At 54.6% G+C, this 17,564-nt stretch overlaps 1 protein-coding gene across 2 annotated transcripts in view; it reads left to right on the top strand.

Annotated features, from left to right (window-relative positions):
• Positions 1–518: 518 nt before the first annotated feature.
• PWWP2B (PWWP domain containing 2B) overlaps positions 519–17,564 on the top strand; it is a 60,606-nt gene continuing 43,560 nt past the window's right edge. For both annotated transcript variants that reach the window (XM_086752581.1, XM_086752582.1), the window contains exons 1-2: positions 519–685; positions 7,965–9,624. In XM_086752581.1, coding sequence (XP_086608707.1) covers positions 528–685; positions 7,965–9,606 — 1,800 coding nt within the window. In that variant the 5' untranslated portion in view covers positions 519–527 and the 3' untranslated portion in view covers positions 9,607–9,624. The remainder of the gene's footprint in view (positions 686–7,964; positions 9,625–17,564) is intronic.

Genomic DNA, 17,564 nt, shown 5'->3' on the forward strand with positions numbered 1-17,564 from the left:
CGCTCCCAGCCACCGCTGGCGGCACCGGTAACTGCTAACGGGGAGCTGCAGCGCGGCCCGGCGCGGCGCACGCCGCTCTGCCGGAGGGGGGCGTTTGCCGCCTCTGCACACCGCACTTTGATTCCCCCCCCCCCGCCTTCCGCGCCGAGTGGGCTGCGCCAGGAGGGGCGGGGCCTTATCCCCCCGCCCCCTCGCCTGGACCCGCCCCGCCCCGCCGGGCTGGGGCGGTCGCGCAGCGCGGCCGCCAGGGGGCGGGCGGGGCCGGCCCGGTGCGCGCGCCCCGCCCCTCGCGCCGCGCCGCGCCCCGCCCCTCCCGGCGCACGTGCGCGGCAGCCCCGCCCGCGGCGCGGCAGGGGGCGCTGGGCCGCCCGCAGCCGCGGGGGCGGTGCCGTGACGTCACACAGTACGGCGGCGGCGGCGGCCGCGGGGCGCCCGCACCGTGAGGTCATCGCGCGGCGCGGCCCGGCCCGGCCCCAGCGGCCGCCGCCGGCGGGGGAGGGGCGCGGCGGGGCGGCGGCGGCGGCAGCATGGCCGAAGCGGCGGAGGAGGAGGCGGGGGCGCCGTCGCCGCGGGTGGGCGCGTGGCTGCCGGTGCTGGTGGAGCAGATGGTGAACGACACGCTCGTGGTCACGCTGAGCTGCGGGGAGCGCCGCTTCACCGGCGTCCTGCTCGACTGCACCAAGAAGTACGGGGGTACCGCGGCCGCGGCGGGAGCGGGGGGGAGCGGGGCCGGCCCGGCCGCAGTCGAGGCCCCGCGCTGCCCCCGCCGCCGGCGGCGCTCGGCCTTTGTTCGCCCGGGGCGGCCCGGCCCCGGCCCGGCGGGAACAAAGCGACCCCGGGCCGCCTGCGGGGGGGGGAGCGGGGCCCGGCAGGGCTGGCGGTACCGGTCCCGTCCCGCTGCTGGCGGGCCGGAGCGGTGTGCGCGGCCCTCGGGCCCGTCCGTGGGGAGCGGCGAGGCTGCGGCGGGGCCGGGCCGCTACCCTCGCACACGGCCCGGGCCGAGCGCGTCCCACCCCCCGCCGCCCTCCGGGGCCGCCCGCCCCCGCTCCTCCGCCGCGGGACCCCGCCGGCCTGGCGCGGGGGAAGGCGGGGGCCGAGGCCGGGCTGGCTGTGTCGTTCCTTCCCCTTCCCCCCCGCCGCCGCTCGGCGGGGTCCGGCCCGCGGCCGCAGCCCGCGCTCCGCGCTCCGCGGGGGGGTCCCGGGGGTCTGCCCCCCCGGTGTCTGGCTTTGCGGCGGCAGCGGCGGAGCCTCGTGGCCTCCCCTGCCGCGGCTCGGGTGCGGGGGTGTGCCGCGCCGGCTGCGTCCCCTGTGGCACCGAGAGGGCCGTTCCCTGAGCGGGCGCGGCGGGCCTGGCCCGGGGGACAGGGGGCGTTGGCGGGGGGTGCGCTGGTCCCACCCGCGCTGACCGCAGCGTTTCTGCCGGCACCGGCGGTCGGTGCGGCTGCCCCAGCACTAACGGGGCCAGGCTGGGCGGCCTCGCGCTGTGCTGAAGCTCAGAAGAGGGGGTTGGTTTCTGTCCGCTCAGCGCGTGAGCGGGCAGTTCGTGCTGGGTAGGAGTACAGCCAGCCTCACCTCTCTCGTTCTTCCTAGGAGATGTATGGAGCAAGACTTCTGAACTTAATTTTCATAGTTTATTTGGTTTCATGTGGCTATCCCGGAAAATTGGAGCCAGATTTCCAGAAGTATTCAGGCATCTAACTCTATTAAGAGTCTATAAACCCTTGCTGGTGTCTAGTTCCAGCCAGAACAGGGAGCAGTGCGCATCTCTTCAGTCAGTTCAAAAAGCCAGCTGGGTCTGTCTTTTCACATTCCAGTCCTCTTCCTCCCTAGTGACAACGTGCGCTTTTTTTTTTCCTCTGGGTTTTCTTCCCTAGCTTTGTCTGTGATGTTTTTCTTCTCTGCTCCCTCAGCCCCCAGGGGACCCAAGAGAGGACCAGCCCTGTGTTCCCTCCCCGGCTGTCGGGTGCTCCTGGAGCCCCTCGCTGCCCAGCCCTGCGGCTGGTGCCGCTGATCTCTGCCGGGGCGGGAGGGCGGCGGGTAGCCTGCAGGTGCCCAAGTGCTGGGGTCAGCTCTGAGGGCTGGTGTTTTTCTCTTGCCGTCCCATTGACCGGGAGACCTGCGGCTCGGCCGGGGGCTGCCTGGACCTGCAGTCGGGGTGCTGCGGCAGCGTCTCCCTTCCTGACTTGAAGTGGAACGGGGAGGGCAGAAAGAAGGGGTTTGTTGATGTGTTTTATCTCCTCCCGCCCGCTCCAGTAATTGCTGAGGATCAGGCTTGTCTATGACAAAAGGTGAGCCTTCGGATGCCCCCCCTGCCCCCAGGGTTACATGGAGATGGGATTGCTGCTGCCTCTCCTCGCCTTCAAAGAAGCCAAAATCTGTGAGTGGGCCCGTTGGTGCGGTAGTGCTGCTTCAGGTAGAGAAACGCGAAGCAATGCGGCCTGGCTTCTGGGTGCCGCCTGGCACTGTGTTTGAATCATCGCTTTAGGGCCGCGATGGAGCGGGAGCACATTCCGCCTGTCTCTCCAGAAGCCCTGGGTAGAGATCTCAGCTTCCACAAGTCTCTTGTAGCTCTGGGAGGGGAGGCTCTCTGCATGGGGCCAGGGTCCGGGTGGTGGGCAGGGAGGGCTCCCCGCTTTGGATGCTGTGCAGAACTTGAATGCGGAGCAGCACATGGCTGGAGAGCCGTGGCCTCTGGCTGTGGCTGTCAGCAGGAAGGGAGTGTCGAATGTGAGGGGAGTGCCCGGCTCCTGGTGGGCCTCAGTGACTTCGGGTAAGTGTGAGGAGCAGGATGAAAGTACCCTGTCCCCTGCAGCAGCTGTAGATTTGGGATGTGGAGGGAAGGAGAGATCCTGCCCACCGTGTTAGCAGTTGAGTACAGGAGTCAGTCTGCTGGTGGTCGGAAGGTGAAGGCCGAGATACATCCCAGAGGCAGCGGGAATTTGTCAGCTTGGTGCTGAACTTTGAAGGCCCCAAAACAGAGATGTGGCAAAAGCGTTTTCCCTCCTCCTCCCCGTTGCCCTGCTGATGGAGCGATGTCTCGCTGGCTGTGCCCTGTGTGTCAGGGTTACCACATGGTCTGCCCGTCCCTCCCGGGCTGCAGTCGATGCCATGTGGGCAGTGGGACAGGACTGGCAGGAGAGGAGCAACCAGAGTGGGTCGTTTTACCTGTACGAGAGGGGAGAACCCCAAAAGAAGGAGCGGCAAAGCTTGTGTGGTGGCTCTTCAGCTTTCTTGTGTGTGTTAAACTGGTTTTAGCATTATGTACAACACAAATCTGTTTTATTTCTCTGAACATGTAGCGGCTAACGTGAGGAGCTGGGCAGGAGGCAGGCCTGCAACCCCAAGCCCCAAGGCAGCCGGGAGATCCCTCTCCATCCGGGGCCCACCGTCAGACTCCCATTAATTTTAGCTGCAGAGAGGCAGGCGCAGGTTTGAACCCGAAACCGCCTGCCCGCGTTTGCGGGGGCTCGGCCTGCAGGCAGCTTGCGTGGGAGGCGGGAGCGGCTGTGGGCAGGAGCCCGCCTGCCTTCTGCCCCGTGCGCCGGTGTGCCTGCCTGCAGCCTGCCTCCCCTGTGCCTGGGGAACAGTGGGGTGTTGTTAAAAATGCGCACCTGACTTTTCCAATGGCTGGGAAGAAAGTATTTGAAGAAAAAATTGGCTTCCTACAGGCACCCCTTTTTGAGCACAGCCTAGATAGTGCACGCAGCCAGCACCAGTACTTAGAGTGACTGGTGGTGGGTTTTTTCCTAATAAATTCCCTCCTTTAGACAGTAGGCTACCTGGCATCCGTGCTCATGAGATTTAAATGCATTTAGACTGCAGTTAAAGTGTTTTTGATAACAAGACTTGGCAATTTTGTTGCAACTGAGCTTATAATTAGTTGGCTTTTAATTATGCATGGGTATAAATTGGAGGACTATGTCTTCTGTTCCAAGCAGAGGTTGGATTGAGGTAACTGAGTCCATTTGGCTCCGTCTCCCCAGAAAGGGGGATTACAAACAGGATGAAATCGCCTTCTGCGGTGTTTCCTGCTGCTTGTAATACCTGCACAGCCACTCATGCCCCTAACCCACCGACTGGGGCACCTTCGTCTTACTGGAGCGGGTGTAGATGTGCGGAATGAGTAGTGGTGGTGAGTAGATAGACACATGTTAACTACCCCCGGATTTGTGCAAAAAAGCGTGGGGGACGGAGGGAAACCTAGTGAAACTGATGTTTCTCCTCCTGGTAAAAGCAAGCTGCTCCTGGAAGGCAAAGTGTGTCGGACGAAACGTACTTTGTTCTGCAGTGGGTGGAAAGACACCGGAGCTAAATCCTCTTACAAGGAGCTGTGCCGGTGTGGAAGGTGGCTTCAGAGGGGGTGATGGGGGTGGCAGTGGGGGAGCACCGGGGGCTGTGGGCACAGCACCTGGCTGACGCTCTCCAAGGGTAGGGCTTAATCGCTTCTAGTTGGCTTCTCCATGGCTGAAGGAGTCTGAAGGAGCTTGGTCTTCTGGGGTGCACATTGCCGCGTGGGGAAGCAGGCGAGCGAGGCGGCAGAACTCTTCTTGCCTCCGCCCATATCTGGCGTGGCAGGCAGACTGGAAACGGACTCATTCCATCCAGCCTGAGCTGCACCTGCCTCTGCACCGCGGGGTCCCAAGCCCAGAACGGGGCAGGAAGGACTGGGCCGCGTAGTCAGCGCACCTGGCCGTGTGTCTCGCAATTCCCAGCACCCCGTGCTGCGGCCGTGCGGAACGTGCCTCTCCCTGGCGCTGTGGATGCCGTGGTGGGATGCAGGATGCAGCGGTGGGCCGCCCGCCCCAGCGCAGGAGCAGTCCTGCTGCACCGCTGTGCCGCAGCAGGATTTGCAGAGCTCATCATCTCTCCCTGCCTGGCCGTGGCCGTCCCTGCCAGAGCCACTACCTGGCTGGGTGGGAGCTGCTGCCCTCAAAAACAAATCTTAAGCTGCTTTGTTGTTCAGCCTGGCAGGTCCTGTAATCCCTCGGACAAGGCAGGTGGGGTGTTTTCTCTTGAGCCGCTGGTGCTGCTGCGTCTTTGTGCTGAAGAGCTACTGAAGCGGTGCCCTGGCGCAGGGCAGGGACTGACTCTGGGTGACAGGGCCTCTTCTGATCATTTGGGACTTTTTCCTTGTATTTTGTACCAAGTCTAAACTAGCAGGACCCCAGGCTAAAAGGCTTCTGGTTAAAACGGCTTAACAGCCCTGGTGTCCCTGCCAGCCTGGGCCAGCCAGAGCAGGAGGGCCCAGGGGCTGCTCCCAGTCCCCCTGCGGTCCCGGTTAGCCTTGGTCCAGGGCCTTGCAGTGGCAGCGGGGCACAGGCACCCAAGCACAGACGCGCTCGTTTCTTGCCCCGCTGTGCTCCCCGGGGAGGGCATTGACCCGCATGCTGCCGCGAGGCTGGGGTCTGCAGGAGCGCGTTCCTGTGGCAGGGTGGGCCCTTCCAAACCTAGCAGGGTTACAGCGTGCTAATACATTAACTTTACAAGCGTAAGTCACCCCGTGAAGTTCACCTCTGAGTGCTTTGCTTCTGCCAGGCGGGAAGTTTCGTGCCACACTGGGTCCTCGGGAAGGAAGTGGGTTTGATGGACCTCTGCTGTGAGGCCAGGCTGAGAGAGCTGGGGCTGTTCAGCCTGGAGAAGAGGAGGCTCCGGGGAGAGCTGAGAGCGGCCTTCCAGTGCCTAAAGGGGGCTGCAGGAAAGGTGGGGAGAGACTCTTCAGCAGGGCCTGGTGTGACAGGACGAGGGGTCATGGTTTTAAAAGAGAGGGAGGTTCAGGTTAGACAGAAGGAAGACATTTTTTACACTGAGGGTGGTGGAACACCGACCCACGTTGCCCAGAGGCGGTGGGTGCCCCATCCCTGGAAAGGTTCAAGCCCAGGTTGGCCGGGGCTCTGAGCAACCTGATCTGGTTGGAGATGTCCCTGCTCCTGGCAGGGGGGCTGGGATGGATGGCCTCCCACCCAAATGGCTCTATGACCTGCCTGCTCAGAACCAGGCTGTGGAGAGCAGACAGGAGCTGGGCTGGCCTGCAGGAGCTGAGGGAGCTGGGCTTGTGTCCACGTGGGGAACACAAGGTCCTCAGTAGAGTTTTCTGGTGTGACCAAGTTAGACAATCTCATTGCATAAAATAGCCAAAATTCACAGCCAGGCCTTGGGAAATGAGATAAATTTCAGTTGTTTTATGAATGATGCTGACATCTCTGGCTGTACAAACTGTACTGGCTTTCTGGTTGTCATTTGAAAGACACCTACATTCTCAGTTGTCTCTGTTTAAAAAAAAAAACAAAACCCTCTTAGAACAAAAACATTTTGTTCCACATTATGTGGTTTCAACAGCTTAATCCTCTTGACTCATTAGCATTCAAACTTGGAGCTTCCCGGTTAAACTAACCTGTCATCTAAACAGCAAGTTCTTGCACTCTTAGTCTGAGTAATGGGAAAGGACTTTTCACAGTCTGGATAACTCAGTGGTTCTCATTATTTCAGAGACAGGCAGTGTCTTGGTACCAGAATCAGGCTAATTCCTGCTTGCTCGGTTTATGCAAGCTTTACTTTTAAACTTGGTGGGAGTCTTCATGGCGGTCAGGTGAGAAGGATGCAGTCTGGAGCTGACTGGGAAAAGGAGAATGAAGCCAGTGGATTAGAGCCGTATTAAATGGGATCCGTGTTCCCCGTTCTGTGAGGACAGAGCTGGGGAAGGCACGGGGAGCTGGGTGCCTGGGTGGGGGGAGGAGGCTCCTCTCCGTCGTGGTGACGTGGTGCTTCTGTTGATCAGGAGATGTGTGACTGAGTGGATGCCTTCAATGTCTCTTTGGTGCCCTTCTGCGTAACAGTTGCCAAAGTCCTTCTCTGGGTAACACCACCAAGAGGCTCCTCCTGTGCCAGGGGCTGGAAGGAAAGCAATGGCTAGTGAGGAGGGGAATGGGGGAATGTAGCATCCGAAGCTAACGCTAGTGGTTGGTCTAACCGTTCTCCGTCTCTCTCTGGCTTCTTCGTGGCTCACCCATACAGCGTTTTGCTATTAGTAAAAGAGCTGAAGCACTTCACTGATGGTGTAGTCTCTACAGAAGTACCTCGGGAGAGCCAAGACAGCGAGCATTGCCATTCTGAGTCAGTGTTTCAGGGCAAATATTTGTCCAAGTGCTGTGTTAGCATAGTATTTCTAATGTCAGGCCAAGGGCATAAATTCTGGTGCAGGAACCCAGGGCCATGAGTCACAGTGCTGTGTGTCAGAGCATTTGCTTTTGCCAATATCTGTGCAAGATACTGTGTCCAGGCTTTGGTAGCTGTAATGAGACTTGGCATTGAACAACAGTCCGTCGTCATTCTTTGCCTGGCTGTTCTGAAGCAGTAGCGTATTCCTGTTTTAACAAATAAAGTCATCTGTGGACGGGCTGGGGGCAGGGGAGCAGAGCTGTGCGCCGGTGGGCCTGTGGCTTGGGCGTGCAGGTTGTCCATCCAAGTCAGACTCTTCCGATTTTGGATGAGAAGCTAGAAAATCAGCCTTGCCAGTGCAGTGTGAAGAAAGGAAGTTTAATAGCTGCCAGAAGGCTTGCATAATCTGTATCACAGCCCTCCTCGTGGCTTTACCAACCCACTGATAAAATGAACAGCTTTGCGTGATAAAACTTCTTAGAGCAAAATTTTGTGCAAAGAGTTCGTGGGAATAGAGGTTTTGATCTCCATGCCTCTTTTGGCAGAGGAGTAGGACACGTTTCCTGAATCCTGAGATGCTGTTATTTTTTTCAGTGGCGTAATTGGCTGCCTTGTCTTAAAAGTCAAGGGAAGATGTTGCGTTCTTAGTATTTGGAAGTTGTGGGAGGTTTTACGGGGAGGGAGGGTTTGGGTTTTTCTTTTTTTAAAGAAACTGTCATGTTTGTTATGCACAGTCTTCCCAGAGAAGCACCTTTCAAACATCTTGACTCTTTGTCTCTTTCTCTCCCTGTCCTTCTTGCCCTGTTTAGGTCTGGATTGTTTTGTCTCCCGTCCTCCTTTCCCAAGCACGAGGACCCTCCTTCTGACGCCTGCGCTAACGGAGCTGCTGATGGCGGAGATGCTGTGCAGGGCGAGCTGGAGCCGCAGCCGCAGCCCACTGGTGAAAAGCCTCCCAAAGGAAGTGGTGATGAGCAAGTACCCCCCCTCCTGCCTCCCCCGCCGCCTGGCAGCCTTCCTCCTTACCCCCCCTACTTCGAGGGCGCTCCCTTTCCTCGTCCGCTGTGGCTACGGCACACCTACAACCAGTGGGTTCCTCAGCCACCGCCACGGACTATAAAGAGAACGAGGAGGCGTTTGTCACGGAATAGAGACCCGGGAAGGCTTATCATGAGCACTATCAGGCTTCGGCCAAGGCAGGTGCTCTGTGAGAAGTGTAAAAACACTCTGAACCCCGAGGATGCAAACACCGCTAGACAGAACGCTAAAACCAGGAGGAAGCTGAGCATTCAGGACAAAGAGCAGAAAAAGCACAGCGATTCTGACTACACGGAGAAAAGGAACAAAAGAGAAAAGAGAGAGGATGACAAACTTTCTGGGGAACTAGTACATCGAACACCAGTTATAAAAATATCCTACAGTACTCCACAAGGGAAAGGTGAAGTTGTAAAAATCCCTTCCCGGGTGCACGGCTCGGTCAAACCGTTCTGTCCAGAGCGAATACTGCAGAACGGAGGGGAGGACCAAGAGGAGACCAGAGACTCTGAACGGTGTCGAGAAACCAAATGTTTAATGGACAAGTCAGCAGGCAGCCAGCTTGCTTCCATTCCAAAACTGAAGCTGACGCGGCCGGTGCATTCCAGTGCGGATGTCCCACCCCCAAAGATACGGCTGAAGCCCCATCGTATTAATGATGGTCAGAGTGTTTCCATTTATAAGGCGGAACTTATTGACGAAATAAATGTCCTTCAGAACAGCAGGGAGTCCAATCCTGGCACGTTTTACAATGATGAATCCGCAGACAGAAGTTTAGCTGAGGTATCTTCAGGGAGTTCAGGTGAAGATGATGACTTTAAAAGATTTCCCCAAGGTAAAGATGGACATGATAACTTGACTTTCCTTATGAATTATCGTAAAAGAAAAGCAGATTCTTCTAGTTTGTCAGTGTGTAGTAATGACAGTCTAGACGAATCCAAGTCTTCTAGTTCAGAAGTAACATCACCAGAAATGTGTGACTTTTTGCCTGGTGATGATGCATCCGTCTCTTCATCTTCAAAAGATGAGCGTAAAATTGTGCCGCCACTAACAGTTAGACTGCATACCCAGAGTGTGTCCAAATGTGTCACAGAAGATGGAAGAACTGTTTCAGTGGGGGATATTGTTTGGGGTAAAATTCATGGTTTTCCGTGGTGGCCAGCACGTGTTCTTGACATAAACCTTAGCCAGAAGGAAAACGGGGAACCTTCGTGGCGAGAAGCTAAAGTATCGTGGTTTGGTTCTCCGACGACTTCGTTCTTATCTGTTTCAAAACTCTCTCCTTTCTCTGAATTTTTCAAACTGAGATTTAATCGCAAGAAGAAAGGGATGTATCGGAAAGCTATCACAGAAGCTGCAAAGGCAGTAGAGCATCTGACTCCAGAAATAAGAGATCTCTTAACACAGTTTGAGACATAACTTCGCCTCCAGTATCAGGTGAGTGCTTGCTGGACTAATGCTTCCCATGAGAAACCTCCGTGTGTTTTTTAATCTACATTCCACTGTTTGTTTGCATTTGTTTTTCCTTAAAAACTGAGATTGATAATTGTTAAACTTAAATGCCTGGCTGTTAGTTGGTGGTGGTCATTTCAGAGTTGATTAGAGCCGTTAGTTTGAAACCTTTGGTGGGGACCATGGGAACTGGAGCCCCTGCTTGCAGAGGGGAGTACAGAGCAGTTGACATCGTGAGGAAGCAAGCATCGCTTGTTCAGAGAGCTGATAAAGCTGTAGTCGTGTGTGAGCACCGTTTGCAGCTGGGATGTGGTGAGTACTGGGGATGCTTCATTTGCGTCAAAACTAATCCTGTGTGGCTGCAGGGCTAACAGCTCCTAGACTTTTAAGTTTCTTTGGGATGTCTCTTGGTTCAAAGAAGTGGAACTTTTCTTGGAGCTGAGATTATTTGTCATACCTAGGTCCTGGTGCCTGCCAGTTACCTGTGACCGTTGAGGGCCCTTGGGGGCCCTTTGCTGCCCGGCAGTTCCTCTGACCCTGCTGCTGTGCATTTCTTCCGAAGGCACTTTCTTTATGGCTCTTCAAAGTGGTGGTACCAAAAGCTGTCTCGAACTAGGGAACGGTATTTCAGCATTTCTCACAGCACTTCAGTTTTGGCTTGTGTCTAAACTGTTGGAGTGTTGCTGGGGATGGGCTGGATCATCAAATTAAATCATTTTGCGCTTCACCTGCAACCTCTGAGGACGTCAGGTGGGAGCTGACTCTCTGTAATTCCTCCACATTTTGCTTTTACTGGTTGCAAGCATGGAGGGGGATGGACTCCCTTTCTTACCAAAAAGTCAAAACTTTGCCCAGGATGAAAACTTGGTACCTAAAAATACAGGATGTGGTGTGACTGGGAACAGAAATACCGTCTGTAGACTCGTTTCACAACCTTCCAGTCGCCACTACCTAGACAAGAGCTCGTCTGTGATACTGTTAAGCAAGGGGAGGGATTAACTTTTTGTCTGAAAACCGTAACGAATCATTAGGAAGGGTTTTGCTGTCAAAGGTCTTGCTTTATATGCTGTGGTTCATTATGTTGTCCCCTAAGTTTTTCTGCTGTTTCTCATGCTAGGACTGTGTGTACACAAGCCGGTACTACTCCTGTTGTAGCCTGTTCTCTGTCTAAGCTGCTGTGATGTGGGGGGACTAGGATGGTCAGTGCTCACGTAATCCTGAGAGGGGAAAAGGGATTTTTTTTTTTTTAAATACCCTCTGTCATGGGACTTCACCACTTGCTTGAGTGTGATGAAGGATTTGCTTGAGTTATATTGTTCCATCCCAGCGAGCCCGGCTGGAGTAAGTAATCAGAGCGTGACATATTTATCCTGTGTGGTCAAGGTGTCTGGACGGCTGGACGCTCGAGTGAGTTAAAATGCGTAACTGCAGCAGCAGCAGTGTTTAAGCGTCATCCTTGATCTTGCCCCTTCAAATGCTACTTAACTCTGGCTAAAGACTTTATTATATGAAGAGTGTTTGGGTTGGACCCCAATTCCTATTAGCTAGATCTGGAGTATAAATAGACCTGATGCCCAGAATATGCTGTCCTCACCAATGAGAGAATTGTGGTCAAAATCCATGGCTCCTGTACAAACGGTGCTCTGTTTAAAGGAGCTTCATCCTTCTTCTGAGCTGTCTGCACTGTGCTTGCGTGTGCGGTTTGGGACAGCTTTAGCAGAACGGGTGTCATCACCGTTGCTGACCGCTGTCTCTGCTGTCGGGAGCTCCGGGTGGGCTGGTGTGCCACCTCTGGTGGCTACTGGGGAGGAGAGGGGGCAGGGTGAAGAAGCCCCCTGATGCTTCAGATCTGCCAGACTGGCCAGGCCAGTCAGTCCGTGGGGAACGGGAAGGTGTGTGGCCAAGAGGGGCTCAAAGTTAAACCTGAAAGTTAAAGTGAGAGGCTGTTTTCCCATTGCGCGTTAGCCCAAGGAAAAGGCTGCCCACCCTTACCAGTAGGACCACTGCAGATGTGATGTCAACAGTGAGGCTTGGCCACGAGATGTGGGGTGAAAGACCGTGGGGTGAGACCTGAAGAAGGAAAAGAAATGCTTGCTCTGGAGGAGACCTGGGCTGTTGCAGACACGGTGGGTATCTAAGCTATAGGTACAGAGCAGGTCTGTAAATGGGGGAAACACAGAAAATATTGAGGATGCTAAGACAAAAATGATGGGATGGCCTGGATTGGGCCAGAGCTTTCCTCCCCTTTGTACTCTTCAGCCATGCCCTCCATGTGTGTATGGGTATATAGGTACATTCAGCGCCTATCACCATTTCACGGGCCTCCGTCAGCTGGCTTCCAGAGGATGATTGCCTGCCGTGCATGTGTCTGAGGGGAGCTGCGAGCCAGCCTGCCTGTCTGGAGAGGGTATAGTAGCTGCATAAACAACTGCAGTTCCTCAAAACAGGGAAAGCAAAGCAAAACTTCCCGTGTTCCACATGTCACATTTGCTTAGATTCCCTACCAAACCAGCATGTCTAGCGTTTTGGTACATCACGTATAGAACAATGAATTATTTCGGAGACTTGCCCCATATCTAATTCTCTCCATTCAGGAGGATTGAATTTTACTGCTTTCCTTGAATTTTCCTAAGGTGGAACTGAAAGATTTCCATCGGTTGCTCATCGACTGTTCTTTCCTGAAGGGCATAATTCAGTTTACACTGATGTTTGCAATTCCCGAGTCCTAGGAGCACAGTGACATCTGAGCTGCAGTTAAATGTCTGAAAGCTCTGAGGGCTTCTCAAGGCAGTACAGCTTTCTGTCTGTCAAAGCGGTTTCTCAGAGCAGGCATCTGACTGGTAATATTGCACGCTGCCGCTGTCAAACCCGCCCTGCTGTGACTTCCCCGGCAGCTGCAGGAGGGCTTGTTACCATCAGCGCAGAACAGGAGCGGGGGTCCGGGAGCTGCCTTCAGCAGCAGCGCTGGCTGACGCTGCTCATGCTACTCCTGGGCGCGGCAGAAGTTTGTGGTTTTTGATGCTTTTTGTTGTGAAATGTTGTCTTCTGGCATGTGACGCTGTTCTGCAAAGCATGGAGGGCAATTACTGGAAAAATTTACAAACAATTCAGGTAATTTGTGACTGTGTATCAAACAGGAAGCAATTGCAGTTTTCTAAAAAACCTGATTTGGGTTGGAAAAGCTGCTATGAGCATTTTATGCTTTTATTATTCTGTCCTTACACTTTTTTTTGCAAAGAAAATGCTTTGTTAAAAGTGTTCTGTCATTAAAAGGTGTCTGTCATTAACTGACTAGTAGAACAAGGTTTCTGGGGAAACAACCGGCAGACTAGCGACCTGTAGAAGTCAGATTTGCAAGACCCTTGGTTTAGAGTCGTGCCAGGAGAAAAATGCCCGCTCAGCATCTTCTCGTGCGGCTTTGTAGCTTCTGCTTGTGTGTCACGTACAGAGAGCCGCTGTGCGCGCTGCCCGTGCCGCAGAGATGCCTGCGCTGTGGCTGGGCGCGTGGCGGGTTATTCTTAGCTGGTTTAAAGCCCCAGATACCGGCTCGCCCCTGCTTGTTGGGCTTTTATAACCGCGCGCCTCTGCTAGCAAAAAGTGTCTGTGGCCAGACCCGAGGCTCTGGTAGCGCTAGGACAGCGGACGGCGTTACTTTCCCATGGAGCCTGACCTGCTGCTGTGCCGGGCCCCCGCGCCGTGTCGGCAGCCCTGTCCCGCAGGGTGGGAGCCAGGATGCGGCCCGATCCCCTGCCGTGACTGCCCCTAGCCCAGAGCAATGGATGTTCGCCTTTCTCATACGGAAAGCCTGTCTGTGGGCTGGGAAGTCGGAGCAAGGCCGCGGCCCAGCTGCTCTTGGCAAGGCCTGTGCTTCACAGCACTGCTTCCTTCTGCAGCTGTGGGATGCCTCAGGCAACGCTAGCTGGGGTTCTGCACTTGTTTGCTTCAGCACTCCAACCTTGACTCTTTTCTTGGGAATAAGAAAGTCTCCTGTGCTTTTGGATTTCACTTTCTGTTCGTTTCCATGATAACATCATATTTAAAGTTGCAGCTGCATAAAAGTCAAGTTCCTTAAGACAAGCCACTGCTCTTCTGTTGTCTCTCGCAGTGAGGAGCACCCCAGCTCGTTCCTGGTTTTGAAACAAAGAGGTTTGCTGGCACAGCCAGGGCATTGCGTTCAGCTGCCAGAGAGATGTGGTCAACGGGTGTGCGATGCAGCGTGCTGAGCACGCTCCTGGTCCGGCGGGGAGCCCCTGCGCGTGGCAGGGACGGACCCTTGGGGAATGGTGTCACACCCGTGGCGGTGGGGACGAGCAGCGGATGGGGCCGCAGCTCCAGCTCTCCCACGGGCTGGGGCGCAGGAGGGAAGGAGACTTGTGTTTCCTGTCCCTGCTCCAGGAACACATCGCGTGGTGGGATGAGGGGCTTTCCAAGGAGCGCACGTTGCTCTGGCCCCAGTACGTGGTGAGAGTGTTGGTCCATGCGGGTACGGGGCGCTCGGCAGGCCGAGCAGATCCTGCAGTGCCGTGAGGCTGGGTCTCTCTTTCTGCTCTGTCAGCCTCCTGCACGGCTCCTCAGACAGATCTCCCCCCCTGCCCACAGCCCTTCCATGCAGTAAAACTTTTTATGGAAACTGCTTGTAGATTTTCATATACATCTCTGCATGAAACAGGTTTACAGTCTGTACATTCATTCGCTTGTTCAGTCTGGAAAATCCTTTATTCTTCCTCCCTCTCTTTATCCCCTCTACCCCCAAGCTGTGGAACCATTAAACTTGAAAATACTGGCTTTTTAAGGTCTTAATTTTACTGCCATTAGCTTAATAGACCCTCTGCATCCGTACATTTAGCCATTCATCACAAAAAGCACACTGCCACTATGTACAGCAGAAGCAGAGCTCATTGCACACTTGCTATATATAGTAAGCCTAATGTAAAATTTGGAACACTGGGTTATGACTTCACCTTCAAAGATGTTCAGGGCTTTGCATGTGCATGTAGCCAGTACTGCTTGCCAGCAGTTTATGAAGCAGCATAAATCACTCTTTTTTTTTTTTTTTTTTTATCTTTTACCTCTTCTCTTCGGCTCTACCAGTGGCACAAAAAGGTTATATAACCTTATATAAAGTTGTGGTGGCGATTGCTGTGATAGCTACATTTTTAAAAGCACGGGCCTGGTCACTTGAAATATTTCAGCCCAGAAGATGAAAGCTTGGGATTTTTCTTGGCCTGGTTTCTAGATGGTTCAGTTAACTAAAAGCAAGCATCCACCTTAATTACTATTTCTCAGTCTCCCTCCAAAGAGCCTGGAGTCAGCGTCTCTGCACGCTGACACAAAGTAGGAGAACAAGTCTGAAACAGACTGCATGGCATGCCTGTGTGCCCCAGCACGGGATGTCTGGAGCTGCACGTCTGGTAGCATCCTGCCGGTTTGCCTGTTCCCAAAACTGCGCGTTTGGCTGGTGACCCCCGCGGCTGCCTTTGGAGACCTCTAGATCCGTGCTGTTTCTCCCTGTTTGTGCCATCTGCTGCCCCCCTTTCCCCCCTCTCTCAGCTCCCAGGCGTATTTTTTGGAAATGCCAGCAGGCCATACATTGTGCTATTTCTAACCGCACACGAGCCGTGCAGATGCCCAAGAGTGCGATCTGCTTACGTGAGCTGTAACTTCAGCTGCCGAAGGAGATTTGTACCAACCGAAGGGCTTAACAGCTCCCGTGGAAGCCAGCGAGCTGCTCTCTGGGCTGAGGGTCTCCAAGCCCCGTCTGAAGCTCTGGGCACCTGCTAGGTGTGCTGGCTGAGCGTGCCCGCGGTGAGCAGGGGGGCCGGCGTCCCTCTGTGGTGGCGCTGGCCTGCTGTGCGCTTGGCGCTGGTCGGGGCTGTGCAGGAGCAGGGGCTGTGCCGGGGGCTTTCAGTGGAGAGCGTGGGAGGCCAGGCTCCGCAGAGCGGTGGGAGAGGTGGGCTGCGTCTGCGTGGTGAGGAGAGGTGTCTGGACAGAGAGCCAGGAAACTTGTTTCTTTGAGAACTTCTACAAATAATGTAAAACCAAAATTTATGTAGCTTCTCCTGGATTGTATTTATTGACTCATTTTATTTATAAACTCAGATGGAGGTGTATAAAGCTGGGGCTACAGTTCCCCGTTTCCCAGCGAGCACTGGACAGGACCTCAGGTGGGGGCAGGACCTCAGGTGGAGGGGTGGCTGACGTTTGGGGTGAGCAGCGCTGGTCAGCTGAGGGGAGAGCCCTTGCGAGGGGGGTCCTGCCTCTCTGGGTAAGGCTTGGTGGTTCCTCCTCCTCCTGTTGCAGGTAAGCAGGTATTTGCACACTACTGAGCACCTCCACGCTGCGCAAACAGCAAGGCTGCTTTGGGCCTTGGGCGTAGGGGATTTTTGGAAACCTGGGGCTAGCTGTGTAAAGAAGGGTGCTTGTTACTCTGGAATGAACCAGGTCTTCACGCAGTGGCCGTGCGTTGTTAAGGGCACGTGCAGCCGCTTGGCTCATGAGGCCTGGTGACACAACAAGGTGACAGATATTTCCCATTTCAGTACTTGGGTGTGAAAGGTAGGGCTTTGAACCCAAAAATTGATGTGAAGACTCTTAAATGTTGGAAAAGTTGTAAACTCTTGTTTTTCAGCCTTGGTATGTGTTTTGTTTCTTCGTGAGTACCAATCACTGGCACTGGGATCAAGGTGAATGGGAGTGTGTGGGCTAAGCGACAAACTCTAGCTTCTGCCCAGTAGAAGACTTAAGGAAGCTGCCTGCCTGTATCCTGCAAACTGGACAAGGATGAGCTGGTGCCTGGTTATTTATTTATTTCTTTTAATCTGCTTATTGCATCTATTTTGCACTCTGTATGTACCTTCACGGCATATGTGGGTTTTGCTCTGGGATTATGCTCTGGGATTATGCTCATCTGAAATAGGCTTCTCCTCTCTGGCAATGATGATGGACATGGGGCTTAATGCCTCAGCTTCTGGAGTGCTTGTGCTCTTCATACCTACAGTCCCAGAGATCTGCACCCCAGATCTCTGTCTCTTCCATCAGCTGGGAAGTGCACTCTCCTGGAGCAGGAGCAGCCTGGGACCCTGCTTTATGCACCAGCTGGGACGTCTGAGGTGTGAGGGCAAGGGCTGTCTCGCACCCGTCCCAAGGCCTCCGGTCCCTGCAGACGCAGCGTGGAGTGAAGGTCCACGTGTGGCTCCTCCGCGCGTGCGGGCAAACGTGACTCATCCCGCCAGAGCAGGAGGGTCACAGAGGCTCTCCAGCATCTTGTGCCTGAGCCTACCCACATGAGCTCCGTCAGCTGCCCTGCGTTAGGCGTGTAATCATCTCTTCGTCGCTGGCTATGTGTGTCTCTGGAAGGGAGGAGCAGGGCATTTTGTTTAGTGAAGGCTTTTTCTCATTAAGTTGATTAATTTCTTGAGGAGTGAATGCTTTTAACTGATGTACCAGATCCTGTTTAATCTGTGTTAGAGTCTGGCTATTGTAGGATCAGACAGACTTGTTTTCTTTATAAAGCCATGTTTCCTGTGTTCTCTCTGCAGATGAAGAAATGAATTGTAGCAAAATTACTAGTTTGACTTCCCTTCTGAATGATGACTTGCTCTATTTTGATTCAAACCAATAATTTGAGCTTTTTCCTCATGCAGAAAGCAACCTTTCTAAAAGCAGAAAACCCTCGAACCACACACAGGATTTTTCATAGAGTTGCTCAGATGATAGGGTTTAATATTGGAGGACGTAGCTGCCAGCCTGTAAGTCAGCTGGATCCTGATGCTGTGGGAGTTGGAGACCGTTCCAGAACGCCGTCCGGCAGGTCAGGGACGGGGGTCCTGGCTGCCCTCCAGTGACCCCCAGCGGCCCCAGCCCTTCTCCCGCAAGGAGGAAAGGATGGGGAGGAAGGACTTTGCCAGCCTGCTGCCAGCAGCAGC

Source organism: Chlamydotis macqueenii, chromosome 7 (genome assembly GCF_036417535.1).
Source record: "Chlamydotis macqueenii isolate bChlMac1 chromosome 7, bChlMac1.mat, whole genome shotgun sequence".
Taxonomy (NCBI): domain Eukaryota; kingdom Metazoa; phylum Chordata; class Aves; order Otidiformes; family Otididae; genus Chlamydotis; species Chlamydotis macqueenii.